The sequence below is a fragment of the Labrus bergylta genome, chromosome 3, assembly GCF_963930695.1.
Source record: "Labrus bergylta chromosome 3, fLabBer1.1, whole genome shotgun sequence".
NCBI classification, from domain to species: Eukaryota; Metazoa; Chordata; class Actinopteri; order Labriformes; family Labridae; genus Labrus; species Labrus bergylta.
This window is the reverse complement of record NC_089197.1, coordinates 35,801,452-35,814,662: the sequence shown is the minus strand read 5'-3', so window position 1 is coordinate 35,814,662 and position 13,211 is coordinate 35,801,452. Positions and strand designations below refer to the sequence as shown.

The 13,211-nt window shown below is 45.3% G+C and overlaps 1 protein-coding gene across 10 annotated transcripts in view; it reads left to right on the top strand.

Annotated features, from left to right (window-relative positions):
• The window catches only part of ppip5k1a (diphosphoinositol pentakisphosphate kinase 1a), a 53,749-nt gene extending 42,055 nt beyond the window's left edge, over positions 1-11,694 (top strand). For 5 of the 10 annotated variants that reach the window (XM_065953230.1, XM_065953231.1, XM_065953229.1 and 2 more), the window contains 5 exons: positions 2,531-2,590; positions 3,637-3,816; positions 5,435-5,572; positions 5,875-5,982; positions 9,494-11,694. In XM_065953230.1, the coding sequence (XP_065809302.1) occupies positions 2,531-2,590; positions 3,637-3,816; positions 5,435-5,572; positions 5,875-5,982; positions 9,494-10,080 (1,073 nt within the window). In that variant the 3' untranslated portion in view covers positions 10,081-11,694. The remainder of the gene's footprint in view (positions 1-2,530; positions 2,591-3,636; positions 3,817-5,434; positions 5,573-5,874; positions 5,983-9,493) is intronic. The other 5 variants (XM_020641418.3, XM_020641417.3, XM_020641416.3 and 2 more) reach the window with 2 other exon arrangements.
• Positions 11,695-13,211: the final 1,517 nt, after the last annotated feature.

Below are 13,211 nucleotides of genomic sequence, written 5' to 3'. Positions count from 1 at the left end.
GGTACGGATGGCCAGTGTGACCGTGCCTTAAGTCTATGAGTCTGATGGTCTCTGAGTCTGATTGTATCTGAGACTGATGGCCTTCGAGTCTGAGTCTGGTGGTCTGAGTCATGGAGTCTGATGGTCTGAAGGGGGTTTAAATCTGCGACACGAGCTGTCATGAATCTAAAACCTTATTCATGCGTCAAGTCATCATACTGACTGCAGTCAGAGCGCTCAACGTTCAACACGGGAAGAAAGTACTTCCGGGCCCTGCAGCCAATCATTGCAACGAGGTCGGCGCGAACCTGTCCGCTTTGTTACAAAATCTTGGAGACGCGCTGGGCGCTCAGGCACTCCGCAGACCCTCCTCACGCCGGCCGCGATTGCACAATATCGCCGCACCGCAATGTGCAGCACATGGCTAATTTACATAACGTTATTTTTCCGTGAAAACAATGTGGAAAGATTAAAAGTCTGGCTAGCAAGCCAGCCTTTCTGTTCAACATGCTGTCTGATCATATTAACCATTTGGTAGCCGTAGGTAAAGATGTTGAGAGAAATGCGTGCTAGCTTGAAGGTAACGTCATACAGCTTTCTGGTTCATTATTATCTCAGGCAACATTAAAGTGACAGCTGGTCAACACATGTAATAAGAGAGGGAATATAAACTTAATGAAAACCAGCAGGAGCTAAACATCAGGTTCATATATTGATAATGTTACATATTTAATGATAGAAGAGAAAATATTGTCATACTTGATGACTGCATTATGATGCTCTCTCAGACCCTTCACATCACCCCTTAGTAGAACATGGTAAGCCCTGTTCTGCAAATTCATCCCATTTATAAAAAGGAACTGAAGGTTGGGAGCATGTGTTTTTCATGTTTCACTGAAGCTTTATCAAACAGTTAGAACATAAAATAGATATCGACAAGCAATTGTGTTTTTCTTATTGTTTGCACTGCTTCTTTAGTCGGTCTGAATGCTAAAATTGTCTATAAATTCACATTTTAAAGCTGATATTACAAAAAATCTTCCCGGGGGAGCATGCCCCCGTACCCCCCTTGGAGGTGTGGATCCATGACATCTTTTTGAGTTTGCACCCTGAAACTGATGTCACTGGTGGAAACCATGTGAACACTGATGGGACGGCTGGAACAGCGTGAACAAGCACGGCCTGTTAGAGTGGGCAACACCATTATCTTTATAGCTGAACCCTGAACCAAAGATTTCAAATCTAAATGACAACGGGTAGAAAAAGTACCTGATCTGTTTATCCTGCAGCAGGTAAACAGACTGTAATGCCTGCAGCAGGTAAACAGACTGTAATGCCTGCAGCAGGTAAACAGGCTGTAACGTCTGCAGCAGGTAAACAGACTGTAAAGTCTGCAGCAGGTAAACAGACTGTAACGTCTGCAGCAGGTAAACAGGCTGTAACGTCTGCAGCAGGTAAACAGGCTGTAAAGTCTGCAGCAGGTAAACAGACTGTAACGTCTGCAGCAGGTAAACAGGCTGTAACGTCTGCAGCAGGTAAACAGGCTGTAAAGTCTGCAGCAGGTAAACAGACTGTAACGTCTGCAGCAGGTAAACAGGCTGTAACGTCTGCAGCAGGTAAACGGACTGTAAAGTCTGCAGCAGGTAAACAGACTGTAACGTCTGCAGCAGGTAAACAGGCTGTAAAGTCTGCAGCAGGTAAACAGGTTGTTAGAAGTCCTTGACACTTGATTTTGGGTCATTTATTGTTTTTAATTATTAAACATTGATGGCAAACACCTTTAAACAGAGATTGGCAGTGTAAATATTTTTGTGCAATTTATGTTTATCAAAAACCGGAAAATGTCTAATAAGGGATATTCAAACACTGGCAACGTTTGACATGTGTCGTGCAAAAGTTTGCCTGCAATTTTAGTTTCATTCATTCCTTTCTTGCGCACTTTGCTGCAAATGTTTCTCTACAGAAACGTTGGTAATGTTTTTGTCCAATTTAAACCACTTGCATTTGCCTGCATTCTTTTGTTGCATCCATTGCTCACCTACACACAAATGTTGCCAATGTTTTTTGGAGCATGTATGATTTAAAAGTGGTGGTTCTGGCCCTTTAAGACAGTACCATGTAAACATGAGTTTGAGATTTAAAATGATGCTACTGGCCCTTTAAGATGATACAATGTCAGGGCGCTGATGGCGCAGTGGTTAGTGCGCCCCATGTATGGAGGCTATAGTCCTCAACGCGGGCGGCCCAGGTTCGAGTCCGGCCTGTGGCTCCTTTCCCACGTCATTCCCCTCTCTCTCCCTGATTTCCGACTCTATCCACTGTCTTATCTCTCAATTAAAGGCACAAAAAGCCCCCCCCCCCCCACCCAAAAAAAAAAAGATGATACAATGTAAACATGAGTTTGAGATTTAAAATGATGGTACTGGCCCTTAAGATGATGCCATGTAAACATGTTTTAGAGGTTAAATTAGAGGGTACTGGCCCTTTAAGGTGATGCCTTGTAAAACAGTGTGTGTGAGTGTTTCTTTCTTATGTATATTTTTCACCTAAGGAACTAAAGATGACACATCCACTGCAGCAGTGGCTCCACCTGTGTGGTGCACTGCCAAAGGTATGACCCCGCCCCCTGATGGAGTGTGTGTTTGCTGTGAGTGTCCAGCTGCAGCTTTTATAATCAGTTACCTGTGCAGGTAGATTCATGTCAGATTGATCTGCACACTAACAGCTGACACAGAGCTCTCACCTTTGACCCACACAGCTCACCGAACATGTCTGTTCCTCACGGTGGCTTTAATAACAGATTACATTTAATGTATTTGAATATCAGACAGATAATAAATTACACACACTGAGACTCTGCAGAGGAGCAACACACACACACACACACACTGCACCCTTAGTCGTCTCTCTGAGCCTTTCGCTGCAAACTATTGTTTCCTCTCTGAAGTTACTCCTGTGATGCTCCTCCTCCTGCATCCCTCATCCTCATCTTTTCACTATCTTTTCCTCTTCCTCCTCTTCCTATCTCTCTTCCTCTTCCTATATACTCATCCTCCTTTTTCCTTCATTTTACTCCTCTTCTCCATCCCTCCTCCTCTTTCTCCTCCTCTTCTCTGTCCCCTCTCCTCCTCTTCCTCCCTGCCCCCTTCTCCATCTATCTGTCCTCCCTCCTCCTCCTCCTCTCTGTCCTCCCTCCTTCTTTCCTTTTCTCTGTCCTCCCTCCTCCTTCTCCTCTTCCTCTCTGCCCCTTCCTCTTTCTTCCATCTGTCTTCCCTCCTCCTTTCTGTCCTCCCTCCTTTCCTTCTTCTCTCTGTCCTCCCTCCTCCTTCTTTCTGTCCTTCTCTCCTTCTCTCTGTCCTCCCTCCTCCTCTCTGCCCCCCCTCCTCCTTCTATCTGTCCTCCCTCCTTCTCTCCTCTCTGTCCTCCCTCCTTCTCTCCTTGTATCTGTCCTCCCTCCTTCTCTCCTCCGTCCTCCCTCCTCCTTCTTCTCTCTGTCCTCCCTCCTTCTATCTGTCCTCCCTCCTTCTCTCCTCCATCCTCCCTCCTCCTTCTTCTCTCTGTCCTCCCTCCTCCTCTTCCTCCTCTTCCTCCTCATCTGTCTCTTCTCTTTCTTATGTCTGCCCCCCCCCCCCCCCCCCCCCCCCCGCTCCTCCTCAGAGCCCCTGGAGGAGCACCATGTGGCTCAGTTGTTGAGGCGTTTCTCCTCAGACCTCAGCCTGGGTCGTCAGCTCTCTCTGGATGGAGCTCTGGCTCATCACCTCCATCAGTGCTCCTACCACCTGCGCCTCCTCAGAAACTGGCTCATCTCCGGCCAGGAGCCCGTAGAGTACCTCCACGGTCAGCCCCGCCCCCTCCCTGGTGCTCCTGTCTAATACAGCTCAGGGTTCATTGTGCTCGATGTGCTCGATGTGCTCGACTCTGGTGTTGCTGCATGCTGAGTGTTGTGTACGGAAGCCCTTAGCGGACAAACATCCACAGGTTTTCTCTTACTCTTTTGTCTCGTGTTAACCAACATTTCACCTGTTTCTCGAGATCTCGGGGAAACCAAACCTTTCCAGAGAGAACGAGATTAATGAGTGGAGATCTTGGGATAATGGAGTGAAATAAAACGTGTGGATGTTTGTCTGCTTAGGGCTTCCATAGCTTTGAGCTTTTGGGGATTTTTGCACCATTTCTGAGGATTTTTTAACAACACTCCAAACCAGAAGGTCAAAGGTTAAATATGACCAACTATAGCCTCTTCAGCCCTGCATTGCAAACCCATTCATGATTCCTCACAAAATCTAGATTCAGATATTTATCACCACACCTGCCACTCGGGTTTGCACAGTACCAGACATATGTAAAGGTTCTGATGTTTGATACCAAGACAACAGAAGTGTGAGACTCCAAACATTGGTATATTTGTTTTGATTCATGCAAACTGTAGAGGATCTTCTGCATGTTTGTGCTTCCCTCTCCTACACACCTGTCCTTTACTATCAATCACTCAATCAAAACAGAATGTATTGAAAAACGTGTCTTTACAACCTGACCTGTGAAAAAGCATCCATTGACTCTAACCACTGAAGTATGAGAGCAGGGAGGAGTTAGTGTGAGCCGCATCAGATATCAGCTTTAGTGTTCAAGATCAATTGACACTGTGCATACACACACACACACTGACAAACACACTGTGCACACACACACACACTCTGACAAACACACTGTGCATACACACACACACACACACACACACACACACTGACAAACACACTGTGCATACACACACACACACTGACAAACACACTGTGTGCACACACACACACACTCTGACAAACACACTGTGCATACACACACACACACACACACACACTGTGCATACACACACACACACTGACAAACACACTGTGCACACACACACACACTCTGACAAACACACTGTGCATACACACTGTGTTCACACATACTGACAAACACACTGTGAACACACACACACATGCAGCAGCATCTTGTCTGCATCCTGCTGACTCAGCTGCTCATCCTTTAACATGGACTCTTCACATGTAGGCTGCAGAAACCTTCAGCTGTTTGTTGTCACAGTGTGCAGCTGAGGGCAGACTGATGGTTGGACCCTAGTGGAGCGGGTCAGGTGTGCCCTGGTTTTGGACTAACAGGACGAGGTGGCTGATGGTGTGTGTGTGTGTTGGACCTGAGCTGCAGTGTTCACACTCAACTGAATGCGTATTTAACAGAGAGTGGTTTTAGACGTGTGCTGACCTGTTCCTCTCTGAGTCGTGTTCAGCATGGTGTCTGCTCCTCACCTGTGACCAGGTGAGCTGGAGGGTCACTGAGGAGTTCTCAGTGTGTTGGGGGTCATGTACAGAGGCAGCAGCATGATTACTCTGGCTCCATGTTGGGGTAAAGGTTGAACTGTGATACTCTGATGACTGTTTGCTTCCTCTGTCCTCTGCAGGCTTTGATGGCTGCTCTATGGTGCCGTCCATCTATCCTCTGGAGACTCTGCACAACTCACTGTCGCTCAAACAGGTCAACGAGTTCCTGGCCGGCGTGTGTGAGAGTGCCGGGGACCCCCACACCAGGACCAGCAGAGGTCAGACAACACTCATGTTTGATTACTGGATACTTGATACCACATGTTTTATAACCATACAGTCTCTGTTGCTTTACTGACCAATCATATCGAGAAGCACTGACTCTTTAATGAGTGGAGAAGAGAACTAAGTCCACTCAAAAAAACAGGCAATCTTCTAAATTCAATGAAGACAGTGTGCTGGAGTTTGTCTTGTATTTGGTGGTTAAAACCAGGACATATCATTCTGTTACCATGGTAACAAACAGGTATGGTGTTCATGTTCTCTCTCTCACTGACTGGAATCATGTTTCTACCTGCAGCTCTGTCGGCCATGTTTGACTCACACAACCAGCCGTCAGTGGACTCTTACATCCCTCAGAGAGTCCTCTCCTCCTCCTCCAGATCTCGCTCCGACAGGCCGCCGTGGTGTGAGTGTCACACACACACACTCAGATGTCTCAGAGTTCAGGGTTTTTCCTGGCTCAGAATGGGCCTTTGGGGGGTGATTATATGCGCTGTAGTAAACGTTCGACCCGCGTATAACAGTATAGTCTGAGTCTGTATTACCTTATTTGACAGAAGTCTTTATATTTCCTGTTATTTCTGACCATTTTATAAAGAGTATTATCATTATGCTTAAGTTACTGAAACCCCAATTAAATCTGGTAAAGATTTTTTTTTTATTGCAACAGTGAAACATGGGAGGAGAGGGATTTTGAGGGAGAGGGGGGGTCACATCCTGCCAGTTCATTTCACCCTCTTCCTATGATGGATGCTCTTTTCCTTTAAATTGTGTTTTCGTTTTACATACACATTTGTTTAAGTACATTTATTTGAGTTAAGGTATTATGTCAAATAATCACAGATTTCAGTCACAGATCATTTGGATCATTTGATCAGATCAGGAAATTGAGAAATAATAAGAATATATTTGCTGGCTATACTGCAGCGCTGTCTGACAGTCTGTGTGGAGAAGGTCACAGACTACAGCTGGCTGACTTTACGATCGTTAAGTTATTGATTGTTGATAAAAGCAGACACGGAGGAAGTGGACGGAGAAAAGTTGAATGTGGGTTCCCGACTCGGTCCATATGGATAGCGGATCAAACGTGTTTCGTTGCACTACAAGTAAACAGGTGCGTGCGGTGTGTTTGCGTTTGCAGCCATGTATGTTGGTGTGTCTCGTCTCGGCGTGATGACCCGTCCCAAGTAGCCGCAGCTAGCCTACATCATACGTGGTTTAGTATAGTTTTGACATGGCTGTTGGGATAAATATTTACTGCCATGAAGTGGATTGCTCTTTGAAATTAACTCGCCAAACGGAAAATCAACCCTCATTTAACGCTTGTGGGTGTCAGCGGAGCGTCATGATGTTCCATTATTCACCATGCACCTTAATAACTTATCATTTAGTATTTGCCTACTTACACATAGCTCTGTATATATATATTGATTTCTCGTTTACTGCACATAGTTCTGTATATACAGTGGGTACGGAAAGTATTCAGACCCCTTTACGTTTTTCACTCTGTTTCATTGCAGCCATTTGCTAAAGTCAAAAAAGTTCATTTTATTTCTCATTAATGTACACTCAGCACCCCATCTTGACAGAAAAAAAACAAATGTAGAAATTTTTGCAAATTTATTAACAAAGAAAAACTGAAATATCACATGGTCATAAGTATTCAGACCCTTTGCTCAGTATTGAGTAGAAGCACCCTTTTGAGCTAGTACAGCCATGATGCAACAAGTTTTTCACACCTGGATTTGGGGATCCTCTGCCGTTCTGTCAGGTTGGATGATGAATGTTGGTGGACAGCCATTTTCAGGTCTCTCCAGAGATGCTCAATTGGGTTTAGGTCAGGGCTCTGGCTGGGCCAGTCAAGAATGGTCACAGAGTTGTTCCGAAGCCACTCCTTTGTTATTTTAGCTGTGTGCTTAGGGTCATTGTCTTGTTGGAAGGTGAACCTTCGGCCCAGTCTGAGGTCCTGAGCACTCTGGAAGAGGTTTTCTTCCAGGATATCTCTGTACTTGGCCGCATTCATCTTTTCTTCAATTGCAACCAGTCGTCCTGTCCCTGCAGCTGAAAAACACCCCCATAGCATGATGCTGCCACCACCATGTTTCACTGTTGGGATTGTATTGGGCAGGTGATGAGCAGTGCCTGGTTTTCTCCACACATACCGCTTAGAATGAAAGCCAAAAAGTTCAATCTTGGTCTCATCAGACCAGAGAATCTTCTTTCTCATAGTCTGGGAGTCCTTCATGTGTTTTTTGGCAAACTCTATGCAGGCTTTCATATGTCTTGCACTGAGGAGAGGCTTCCGTCGGGCCACTCTGCCACAAAGCCCCGACTGGTGGAGGGCTGCAGTGATAGTTGACTTTGTGGAACTTTCTCCCATCTCCCTACTGCATCTCTGGAGCTCAGCCACAGTGATCTTTGGGTTCTTCTTTACCTTTCTCACCAAGGCTCTTCTCCCACGATTGCTCAGTTTGGCTGGACGGTCAGGTCTAGGAAGAGTTCTGGTCGTCCCAAACTTCTTCCATTTAAGGATTATGGAGGCCACTGTGCTCTTAGGAACCTTGAGTGCTGCAGAAATTCTTTTGTAACCTTGGCCAGATCTGTGCCTTGCCACAATTCTGTCTCTGAGCTCCTTGGGCAGTTCCTTCGACCTCATGATTCTCATTTGCTCTGACATGCACTGTGAGCTGTAAGGTCTTATATAGACAGGTGTGTGCCTTTCCTAATCAAGTCCAATCAGTTTAATTAAACACAGCTGGACTCCAATGAAGGAGCAGAACCATCTCAAGGAGGATCAGAAGAAATGGACAGCATGTGAGTTAAATATGAGTGTCACAGCAAAGGGTCTGAATACTTAAGACCATGTGATATTTCAGTTTTTATTTTTTAATAAATTTGCAAAAATTTCTACATTTCTGTTTTTTTTCTGTCAAGATGGGGTGCTGAGTGTACATGAATGAGAAATAAAATGAACTTTTTTGATTTTAGCAAATGGCTGCAATGAAACAAAGAGTGAAAAATGTAAAGGGGTCTGAATACTTTCCGTACCCACTGTATATATATTTCTCGTTACCGCACATAGTTCTGTTTACATCTGGTCACTACTGCACATAGTTATGGTTACATCTGTTTACATCTGTCAGTCCGATCACTGTCCACTTATATCTACTCTTTTATATTTTGTATTTTTAAGTTAAGTTTAAGCTTTAAGTTGTATTTAAATTGACACTTTATATTTAGGTTAAAATGTTTTGTTTACTTGCACTGTTGTTAATTTACTGCTCTGTGTGCCTTTGAATTGCCCCCCAGGGACAAATAAAGTTTTTTGAATTGAATTGAATTGAACCAGTCAAAAGAAACAAACAGTCAATCAGCTGGCTATCCAGCACGAGCCACATGCGTAAATGGACGTTAGGGGAGATGACTGCTATAAGTCAAAGACGTCGTATTTAAGTTTATGTTCTGCTTGTTCAGCAGTCGTTTGATGTATTGATATTTTTAACATACATTCAGAGAGGATTTGATTTGCTTTTCTTTTGGCGCTCGTGATTTTCCTTTGGTGCTGGGTAAAACCTCTTTGGGGGGCGCCAAAGAATTCTCTATGCAGGAAAAACCCTGGAGTTATTTGTGGAAACATGTCGCCTGCTCGGCCTCACTTTGTTCTGTCTGTCGTCTTTTCTACTATAACTATAAAGCTTCTTTTAGACCGGGTCCTTATTTTCACAGACTCTGGTTCTTAAAGTCTGAAGAGAATCTTAAAGTTTGTTTGTGTCTGAAAAAGAGGCTGAGGTGTTTTCTCTTACCAAACACAATAGAAATGATTAAAGTATAAACTATTTAAAAAGTAATTTCGTCATCAGCACAGATTTTATAAGCTGTCACGTCTCATATCACGCCTTCATTGTTTTTGTCTGCAGACAGCAGCGGCCCCTCCTCCACCGTCTCCAGCGCCGGACCCTCCTCCCCGACCACCGCTGATACCTCTCCCCGCTTCAGCTTCAGTGACCGGATCTGTCTCACCCCGCAGAGCAGTGAGGAGACTCACCCACCTCACCCCTCTGCAGCAGGGTCACACAACGTGGATACCACAGGCCCTGCCCCCTCACAGCCCGCTGAGCTCCCTCTGACTCCAAACAACTCCCCCGAGGAGGAGTCTGACCCCACCTCCCCCCTCCTTGAGAATCCAGCCTCCGCAGAGGAGGACCCTGCAGCTCTAGAGTCCATCTGCGACCCCACCCTCAGACCAGCGTGCTCCGCCTTAGCAGAGCTGGCTCTGAGCAGGATGGAGGGCTTTTGCCCCCCTGGCTCGCTGCCCGTCCTCCTTGAGCTCAGAGAGAGCAGCAGCGAGGCCGGCTCCAGTTCCCAGACCCCCCAGAGCCCTGAGGGGCCTGATCAGTTCTTTGACACCCAGGAGTCCATGGAGCTGTGGACGGACGGGCTGGAGAGCCCCGCCCACTCTGAGACGCCACCAGAGGGCAGTGCCAAGCACACAGCAGAGCCTTAAGACGATCAGATCTGTTCAGACAGACACTTCATCTGACCACACACACACACACACACACATGTACATGCATGCACGCACACACACACACACACACACACGTACATGCGCGCGTGCGCACACACACACACACACACTCACAGTCACAGACACACATGTACATGCATACACACACACACACACACACACACACACACACACACACACTCACAGTCACAGACACACATGTACATGCGCGCGCGCACACACACACACACACACTAACACACACACACCCACACTCACAGTCATAGACACACATGTACATGCACACACAAAGTCACAGACACACATGTACATGCACACACACACAGACACACATATACAGGAAAACGCACATACAAACCATGCACACACAGACACAACACACTGACAGACACACATACACACACACAACTCACACATACATACCTTCAAACACATAGACGCACACATTCACACACACACGCAGACATACACACACACAGCAAGGAACCTCCTGTGTATCTGAAGGATCATCAAACTGAGACGTCTCCGTTCTTAAAGCTGCAGGATCAAAGTTCAGCCAGCACAATCACCCACAGACACAATGTTACAGCTAACCTGTTACAGCTAACCTGTTTGCGCCCACAGGTAACAGTCATAGATGTTTACACGTAGATGCTGCTTTTGGGCTTCTGAGTAGCCTTTACACTGCTGCCATCTTCGAAATGGGTAGCCGCAGCTATGTAAATGTAAGTCTGTGACAGCAGGAGGTCAATACACGATTAAAATATTTAAGCAGATTCAAATGTCAGTAACAAACGTCGGACATGTATTCATGCAACTCTGCTCCTTTCTTCTCCCAGAATGATGGGAAAGTCAGACGCGTAGCAGCAGGCCAGGCAGCGTCTACGTTTACATCTACTGGTTACACCGTAATATGTTAGCATTGAGCTAACATGTTAGCGTTGAGTTAACAGGTTGCGTATCCTGTATAAACATTGAATCAGCCTGATGCTAACCATGAGTCAGCAGAAACTGTTGAGTGAATGAATCAGAGTGTGACTTTAAATAATCGATGATGTGTTGTTAAAAAGAAACAAGGAGCTAAAAGAGGCTCAAAGACTCTTCAGGCTGTGCAAGCTCTGTGTCACACGCTGATATCATCCAGCAGGAGGCGCTCCATCCTAACTGTGTGTATGTTTTTACAGGATACAGAGACTGACAGATTCTTTGAAGACAAACAGGAAATGAGCGACTCTACTCTGTGTGTCATTAGTTGTTGATTAGATAAAAAGAAATCATTTCTGTTTCAAGTGCAAGTCAAAGTGTGTGTGTGTGCGTGCGTGCGTGTGGGTGTGTGTGTGTGTGTGTGCGCGCGCGCGCGCCTGTGTGTGTGTCTGCGTGTGTTTGTTTCAGTGTCTGTGTGTCTGCGTGTCTGTGTGCGTGTGTCTGCATCTGTGTGTGCGCGTGTGCGTGTCTGCGTGTTTGTGTCACTGCCAAAGTCTGTACACATGGTCACAAAGTTAATTTAATCAGAATGAGAGAATATTTATTAAGAAATGCATCGAGAGACGACAATAAAATCTGGTATTTTTATACCCACCTCACAAATGTCATGAGCTGTTTGTTTTTGGAAAACCTATGAAAGCCCTTAAAAATAACCAACATTTTACTTCCTGACATTTAGCACCACTGTTAGGAATCTAAGAGACCTATTTGATCAAGACATGTCCTTTAACTCAAACATAAAACACATTTCAAGAGGAGGTGGAGCCTTCAGTTATCAGGCCTGCTCATGGTACCTACAGTCTCTAAGGGCCAGATTTACTAAGCTCCCAAGTAAAGAGTACTAAATTGCGTGTTCATTCCAAAAGTTTGCACGTTTGGTTGGTGGGCGTTTTGCGGGTGATCTACTAAGAAAATTTGCGTTAATGACGCCAGGTGTAAACCTTGTGGAGGCGGTACTATTTAAGTTAGGTTTTTGCGTGTTCTACTGGTTTACATCACGGAGAGTTTGGACAGAAAGCAGGATGACTGCAAGCGCAAAATAGGTATTAGTGAGAGAGGCAAATAAACGCAATAAATACGTTTAAGTTATAGGAGATAAATCTGAATATTACAAAGAAAATCTTGGTTATAAGAAAGCATCGGCATTAAACAGGGCCTCTCTTTTCTTCCCTTAATCTTAAGAATAAAGTGTCATACATTGCGCAGGAGGTGCGAGCTGTGTCCTCTGTGGCACGGGCGCTCTACACTCGCCGTTGTTGTGCAGCAGACAGCTGGCCAGCGCTGTATCTGATCGGACATAAATGCCCTGGAAAGAGGTATCGAAGACGGGGGTACAAACAGTGGTGAGGTCCCCCAATCAAAGCGTCCTACAGAGTAGCAGCAGCGGGCTTTAGATGGAGGAGACGAGCGCATTATGGAGAGGAGCGCACCAGAGGGGGCGAGCTGGGGGAGAGAGGCGCAACCCGAGAAAAAGGAAATCCCCGGTTTAAAATATAATGTTGGTGAAAAGAGGGAAATAGGAAGAAATAAATGTCAATGTTGAAATTCTATAGAATGCAGAGGTTGTGGACATTCAGTTTTCTTTGGCTATAGGCTATGACAACAATAGCCTGTAGTTTAATCATGGTGTTTCTCTTCCTTAACGATTAGAATATTGAATAAAATTAAAAAATAAATGCATGCCATTTATTTTTCTGTCATTTGAAACATGTAAACACTTGTGGGGAAAAACGCGATCTTTATGCCTTCTTTTGTTGTGCCTATGTCTCCTCCTAACTTCAATAACAGCAGTCTGTTGTGTGTAACACTGGTCTCCTGGGTTAGCACGTTCTTTTCAAAGGTGTTAAATACAGGAACTGTCATAGTCACCGCAATTTTTGTCAGGCTTGGTAAATCGCAATGCGTGTACTCAACTTGTTTGCATTTTCTCCCCCCAGTATTTTGAACGTTAGGGCAGAAACGCCCCATATTGCATATTCATTAAGGTAAACGTACTAAATGGTCAATGCGTGTTGTTTTGCTCATTTGAAAGACGCAGTCCTCACTGCGCGCTGTTAGTAGATCAGATAACACTTTTTTTGCTGGTCTATCAAGTTTGCACACGTTTTAAGACACGCAAACCT